Raw genomic sequence first — 8,084 nt, forward strand, 5'->3', positions numbered from 1 at the left:
ATATATTTCCTCGTTTCTAAAGTCAATGATTACTATTGTGTAAATTATTTTAACGAAAATTAAACACAAACTATATAAACTATTTTTTCAACATATGAAGACAAAATATTTAACCAGATCTTCTATTATTCATAAAAAGTATTTGATTAAATATGTAACAGTCCAAGAGATATAAAGTTCCCTTCCCCAATCCACCTATTATTTTTATTTTCTTTAATCTTCAAGTTAATTAATATTGTTTTTTAATTTTTAAGATACTTCTCATATACTTTGATTCAAAAATTTTCCATTTATGTGAAATTTATTTTATATCTAAAACATCAATAAAAAAAAAGGAAACACGAAAAGAGATTGCCGACACAGAGAGCAAACAGTACCACACGACATGTATTGATGTCTGAGAGCAGATAAGGCGGACCCACATATCTTGAACCACAAATTCAACAGATATTTCTCTTGCAGAATCTTAGGCACTCACTATAAAAACCCAGTGACAGTTTTTGCAGAAGACGCAACTAAACAATGGCTTCCGAAGAAACCCAGAACAAACCGACAGAGCAGTCGAGCAGCGACCTTCTGGCGAGCGCCAAGCTGGTGGCAGACGCGGCGCAGTCCACTCTCCGGAACGAAAGCGACAAGGTGGACAAGTCAAAGGTGGCGGACGCGGCGGGAGACCTTCTTGACGCGGCGGGGAAGTATGGAAAACTGGACGAACAGCAGGGCATAGGGCAGTACGTGGACAAAGCTGCCGATTATCTGCACCAGTATCAGGACAAGGCTGCTGCACCTTCTCAACCTGCAGATTCCAAACCTGAAGAGGGTGGTGGTTTGGGTGGTCTTGCAAATTTGGCTGGAGGCTTCTTCAAAAAGTAGTTGTAGTAGAAGAAAAAGGAGCAGGTGAAGAAGGTCTTTGGTTTCTCACTTTAGTGTTGTTGTTGTTCTTCTATGTAATATTCAATAAATATGATATGATCTCCTGTTTGTAGAACAAACATCTTTTCTTAGTTCCACAAACATGTTTTCTTTCTGTGTATCTGATTCCATTCCCTTGTCTTTTGTATATATTAACGTTGAATCATTTAGGATTTTCTTGCCTAACAGATTATTGAAAAAAACTTAGGATTTTATAATTAAAATCAAATTATAATTAGGTGAAAAATATTTAGAAAGCGATACTGTTAAAATAAAGTAAAATGGAATAAATCTATTTGTATTTAAATTTATTAACCATAATACACTACAAAAAATACGTAATTTTTGTAGGGTTATTTTTAACGTGGGAAAAACAGCGTCATAAAGTTACCAGAGTTGCCAAATTTTCAGGGTTTTGCGGCACCACCTGAACTAACCAGGGTTCCGTAAAATCGTCTCTATTACTGTACGCTTCTTGAAAACCGCCGGCATTCAATGGGTACAAACTGGTCCTTTTCCAGGGGTTTCTAAAAAGTGCCGGAACTAACCAAAGTTCCACGAACAGTCGAAAGTAGCTGGATTCGAAAATTTTTAGAATTTTATCCAAAACCGTAAAAAATGCATACCAATTTTTTTTTTGAAATTGGAGAATTTCTTAATTATGATGCATCAAAAACTTATCTAGCAGTGTAGTAGTTTATGCCAATAAAATCAAATGAATTAATAAGCAATCTGGAATGTTTCTTTGTAAATTTTGGATAATCTCTTTTTGTTAATGAATCTATAAACCTTCAATGGAACAAGTATGTTTTCAGATAATGGCACACTCCAAACAAAATTCAATGTTATGCCATTTTGAATTCTCTGCACAATTTTGCTATAAAAAATTAAAGACAAAGATGTTCAACACTAAAAATTAAATACAAAGAATTCTAAGGTTCTTCTTCATTACATTCATTGTTTGACACACTTCCTTAATCAGATACCTACAATATAACATAATAGTTAGTCGGTTATATATTTTAAAAAAAGATCATAAAAATAAATTTAGCAATTACTACTGATGATGATTGAAATATAGCAAGCTGTGAAGGCAATTGACCCAGATAATTTTGCAACAATAATGATATCACTGCCTTCATTTCATTGACTTGTATTGTCAATGAAGATACCTTTGAAAGATGAAATTATTTAAACAATAAGAAAAATGATATCTAAGAAGTTGATCATAAAAAGAACAAACCAAGTAATTGATAAAATATTCATTAACCTGAGTTTGTAATTCAACATTAGAAGCAGAAGTTGAAGATGATCCACCATGAGAACGAGCATGAACTCCAAAGACTTTAGATGGCCAAGGACCCAAACTTAAACCGCGAACGCGTTCACAATGCTCTTTGATTCGTAAAGCATGAGCCAATGAATCTGAACGAGATATTTCTTTTGATTGAGTCGATGATATTGTAGATTCATATGCTTCAATTTTTTCCTACATACAACATTTAATAAAATAGTGAAATCATCTAAATCAGATAAAAAAATTCACCCAATTTCATTATCAGTAGATATACAATTATCAATGCACAAACAATTTGATTCTAGTCCAAACAGAAATAACACCAGATTAAAGAGTTGCGATTCTAATTTCCAGAACCAGATTTCAAAGAGCTATTTTTACTACACTATCAAAAGACTTTTACTTCAGTTTTCTTTGGTTCAAGTATTTAGTTTATGAACTGATATGATAGCAATGGTTTAATAATGAATGAGTACCGAAATTGTTTATTCCACAACTATAATATTGTTTTAATCCATCACTTAAATCTGCACGAATTAGAAGAAGAGTTGAAGAGAGCAAAAGTTGGTTCGATTGAGAAAATAAGTGAGGCAAAGGTTTAACTAATTATATTCATCCTTCACTTTTGACCAATATAATACTTCTTATAACTCACCATAAGCACAAAGTTCTAATAACCACACACTTCCATTCTACAACATGATAACACAATATTTCTATAAACATGTTAGGTTGTTCTAGAGAAGCATTTTTGCAGCATGTTCTAGAAAAATTTATTATGGGGATAATTTTATAACCATATAGAAACATTTTGAATACTTAAGTAGTTTAATATTTACGAAATTCTAAGGAGTTATTTGTACTCATAAAATTAAATGTGTTAGTAAAATCCTAACCATTGTTTTGTGATGAGCCACTAATATTAAATAAAATCATCATGATTGTCCTAAAATTTGGATCAGACAACAAACACAATCATCAATTGTATAAATATTTCCATCCTCTAAAGTTCTATTCTTTCTCATTCTCCAACTAAAACTGCATTCCAACAATTTCCAAGTAGTGAAATCACTGATGCTCTATTTGATATCATCTAGAACAATAGATTCTGATTAGAAGGTATCTGGGTTTTTTGTTCATTAAATTTGATTTGACTCATTTTCATGCAATCAATGCTGATTAAATCCAGTACTTTCAGGTAATATCTTCCTTATCATTTACAGGAAAAAAAATACACAGAAACATTTTGCATAATGAGTTAACATAATTTCCCTATAAGAACATCATTATTCTAGTATATGTTTACTACAGGAGGTAATGAATGTTTAGAGTCAAAAGCTTGTTGGAAAATAGACATTGTTTCCAACTTTCATAAAATGCTTTAAAAAGCCATTATTTCCCAAAAAAAAAATATTTTTCCTAAATATCCGCTTACTCACAAAATGGAGATCCGAGTTAGATATATGGGCATAAATATTTTTTATTTTTATTTTTGGTCGCCCAATGAGCAGATCCTTAGTCTATACATTAGAGTAAATGCAGAATTACAAAATCACAAACATGAGCCAATATGCAATTATAATGTTTTCCTAAGCCAAATAATAAGTATGAAAGAAATGATATTTCATATTTCTAGTAAGAAAGAAGGAAATTTGTTACACTACAACCAATTACGAGATCTGGTTTTCATTTTGTTCAAATGACAAAAAACACAAGTTTGTGGCTTGTTACTAGTAAAATATAAGAGTCCTAAAAGCAGAAAGAGAAGTGCATCGTTGCACATTAATAATTCAAAAAGACAAGGGTTGATATCAACACATTTCCAAAATCCTATGATCGATCATAAAATTGATGCAGGGATTTAAACCAAGCATTCTCCTTAAAATTTCAAGTAATCCTGAATTGAGGGAAGACATAGCTTACAAGTTCAGAAGCTCTTTGTGTAAACAAGGTGATCCGATGTAAGATGAGAATACCCTTTTCAATTTATTTCTTGCTTTCGAAAGATAAAAGATTAATCAATCTAAGGTAGAAAATTTAAATGCAGAAAATCTAAGGATAATAAATCCACCTGAGGAAGCTTTTGTTTCTGCAGAGTGATGAATAATTGAGCTTGTAGTTGGGTATAGCTTCTGGTAATCTGGTCCAGTACGGTTCTCAACTTACGATTCTCTTCCTGTAGTCTCCGCAATTGACTTTCAATGGAACTCAGCTGAGAACAAAACAAATATTATTTAAAACAAACACATGATAAATAATCACACAGTTTGATTACTTTTTGACCATAATTAACATAAATAACTCATCAATAGTTCATCTTAATCAAATAAAATTCCATCATACATTATATTACACACACAAAATAAACATCCATCCTAAACCTGCCATAGACTTAGACTTGATCATCCAGATATAGTATGAATGTCAAGTTACGGTGGTTCATGCACTTGTAGTGGTAATATTGTTGACTTAATCCAAGTTATCACACAAAGTTAATTCGTTAAAACACTTTGTCACATGAAGAAAGGCCTCAGACTATGACCTCCTGCTACTCTCCACGAATAACCATCAATCTCTACTTGAGATTGAGGTTATTAAGAGTGTTAGGATAAACCTTCCATCTTAACTTTGACCATTCATTCTAACAACACTACAAGGCACCACCATGTAACCTATCCACGAGAATCATGAAATTACGTCCATCAATATCATTCACATTATCAACCACTTATTCATCATCATTATCCCACATAATCATATATATATATACACACACACACACACACACTTTATATAACATATCAAAACTCATGTAAAATCATTTCAAACAAAACCAAAACAATGCACAAAAATCATAGAACAACTTAGAAATGGAAAACCAAAAACCTACAAGAATGGCACCCAACACTTGGAATGGGGTGCCTAAGCGCCAACTCACTGTAATGGGGCACCTAAGGGGCGGCCAGGGAGCGTTCAGCGCCAACCCCACTAGAATGGAGTGCTTGGGGGGAGCCTAGAGGGCGCTCGAGTGCCATGACAACAAATAACACACTTCAAAACTGACTTTTAATGCACTTGAGCTTTGTTATAATGATCAAATGTATTCCTTACAACCTATAATTGATGGAAAATCACATTTAGAATTAAAGCAAAGTACTCTTTTGATCATTAGACTCAAAACTAGGTGCACTTAACCATTTGACACCTCTAAAAGTACCCAAACTCATATTTACATCTTCTACACTTAGTTTCTGCAACCAAACAACTTGAACAAGTCCTAAGAGACTCAATCACAAATTACAAACCATCACCTTTAGCCTAGACCTTCTAATTCAAAATCTCACTACTTCAAACCTCCAATTTTGCACTTAAAATTATCCAAAATACCATCAATGGACTATCCCTTAGTTCTTTGTCAGATTTCAACTAATTCATACTTCTAACAAGTCTTAAATAACATATAATCAGACTTGAAACATCAGGTTTCTCAATCAAAACCCTATCTCACAAACTTGCCTATTGAAACCCCAATTTTCAACCACAAAACTTATGTATTTGGCAACTCCTTACTCCTTACCCTAACATCCAATTCCAATCATCAGATACAACTTAATCACATACAATTCTTACATTCAATAATCATCAAAATCACATCAGGTCAAACATTACATCAACATACCATCAAGTAACATCATGCAAACACAATAAATACTAGAACAAATATCACAATTTCAATTAAATCATACTATCATCCAAATAATCACAAATCATACTTATAAATTAACAGTTAATAAGAAACATTAGTTTTCCTTACCTTTTTAGGAGCTCAAACTAGCTCTAGAGAACTCTACTTTGTTCTCTAAACTCAAAGAGACCAAAGAACACCTATAAACAATGAAAACATGATCAGGGTATACCATTAGAATCACTAATCAATAGAGAGAAACCTCACATGCATTGAAGAATGTGAAACCATAGAAAGAGTAGAAAACTGACTTACTCTATTTGAGAAACTGATCGAGTAAAGATCTCACCATGAGGATCACACAAGCGGTCTCTGATTTTCAAACAAATAAATAGGGTACAAGAATCTTAGAGAGAAGACAGAGGATTCTAGAAAAGTAGTTTCTAGAGAGATATTGTGTTTTAAAATAATAAAATTCGTTTATAACAATTCCTTTAATATTAAAATAATAGAGTCTCATTATTTTTAACCCACCACCACTTATAAAATACAGTTTTCTAGGTCTTCACAAGTAGTGGGAATGGTTAAAAGGTGTATGGAAAATCATGGTGGAGAGAACATTGAAGTATTATTAAGAGGATCCTTAGATACATCAAAGGAACCTCAGGTGTTGCATTATGTTTCAAAGGATTATAATTAGTTGTCAATGACTACGTTAATTCAAATTTTGCATGTGATATTGATAAAAGGAGATCTATTATTGACTATGTGTTTACATTTGTAGGAGGTACAATAAGTTAGTTATCCAAGTTATAAGATGTTGTAGCTTTGTCTACTACAAAAGTTAAATATATGGTAGTTACTGAAGCTTGTAAGGAAGCTAATTGGACTTAAAGATTGATGGAGGAACTTAGGCATAAGAGACAAGTGTTTATTGTATACTATGACACTTAGAGTGCCTTGCACATGATAAGGAATCCAATCTTTCAATCCAGGACTCAACACATAGGTTTGTGTTACTGCTTTGTTTGAGAAGTAGTAGAGGATGGGAATGTGAACATGTAGAAGGTTCACATAAATGAAAACCCAATAGATGAGTTTACGTGGATTCGATTCTATTATGACCTATAAAAAAATAAATAACATGATGGTAAATGGTAAAGCATGGTGTGAAGATTTGATTAATTTCATCAAAATCTTTAAGCGGGAGAATGTGAGAAGACAAGTCCCACTTAGATGAGAACTTATATGAATTCTCACATTGATGAGAATTTATCTTGTGACTTACTTTTTATGTTACAAAAAGAGTTCAATGTTTCCTTTAGAACACATCCCATAATCTTTTTCTTTTCTTTCCTTTTAATTTAGAGTTTGAGAAAAAAATAAGAGAAAATATTAGTTTCTCTTTCCTCAAATATAAGTTTTTTCTTGTATTTGTTTTTTCTATTTTCAAGAAAGAAATTATATTTTTTTATTGAGACTAAATAAAAAAATGTATAAATTTTTCTTTCTTTAATAAAATTACGTCTTTCGTTGTATGTACTTTCGTTGTATGTACTTGTGTTATTATCATAATATCCAACACAACTCTATAAATTTTTTAGTCACATGATTGAATTAAATAAAAATATTTATTATTAATATTAATACCAAATAAATGTAGATCTTTTCAAATATCATACTTAATTAATTAGAACTTGTGTCACGAATAAGAGATTATTAGTGAGATGTTTTTTCTTATAAATTAGTGAATTTTTTGTGTTAACTAAGATATTATACCTATCTTTCTTAATATTATACTAAATACCAGTTACATCATATACAGTTTTTAAAATAAACAATCACATTATTTATGTTTTAAATAAAATAATGATCTACTTCATTTCATTTTTAAAAGACACACATTGTTAGAAACAAAAATTAAGTTCAAGTAAATGGCTGAATTGAATTTCGAAAAAATTTCAAAATTAGATGAGGCATTTACTTTGAATCGAAGATAGAACATTTAATATAAACTTGTATGATTTTAAAGAAATGTCAAGATAATGTTAATTTATCTTTCAATTTATAAAAAAATGTTTTAGCTAAAAAAAATGTAGAAATAGGAAAAAGAAGAGAAACACCAACACTCAACACTTGTATTGTTTCCCTCTTACATGAGAATTACATTCAATAGTTTAATTATACTAA

At 31.3% G+C, this 8,084-nt stretch overlaps 1 protein-coding gene across 1 annotated transcript; it reads left to right on the forward strand.

Annotated features, from left to right (window-relative positions):
• The first annotated feature begins 502 nt into the window (after positions 1-502).
• Positions 503-1,033, forward strand: LOC148194974 (nodulin-related protein 1-like). The gene has a single exon (XM_088093965.1). It carries the CDS (start codon positions 523-525, stop codon positions 871-873), a length of 351 nt encoding a protein of 116 aa, XP_087950091.1. The 5' UTR covers positions 503-522; the 3' UTR covers positions 874-1,033.
• Positions 1,034-8,084: the final 7,051 nt, after the last annotated feature.

The sequence above is a fragment of the Vigna umbellata genome, chromosome 7 (assembly GCF_029865625.1).
Source record: "Vigna umbellata cultivar VRB3 chromosome 7, Vumbellata_1.0, whole genome shotgun sequence".
Lineage (NCBI taxonomy): Eukaryota > Viridiplantae > Streptophyta > Magnoliopsida > Fabales > Fabaceae > Vigna > Vigna umbellata.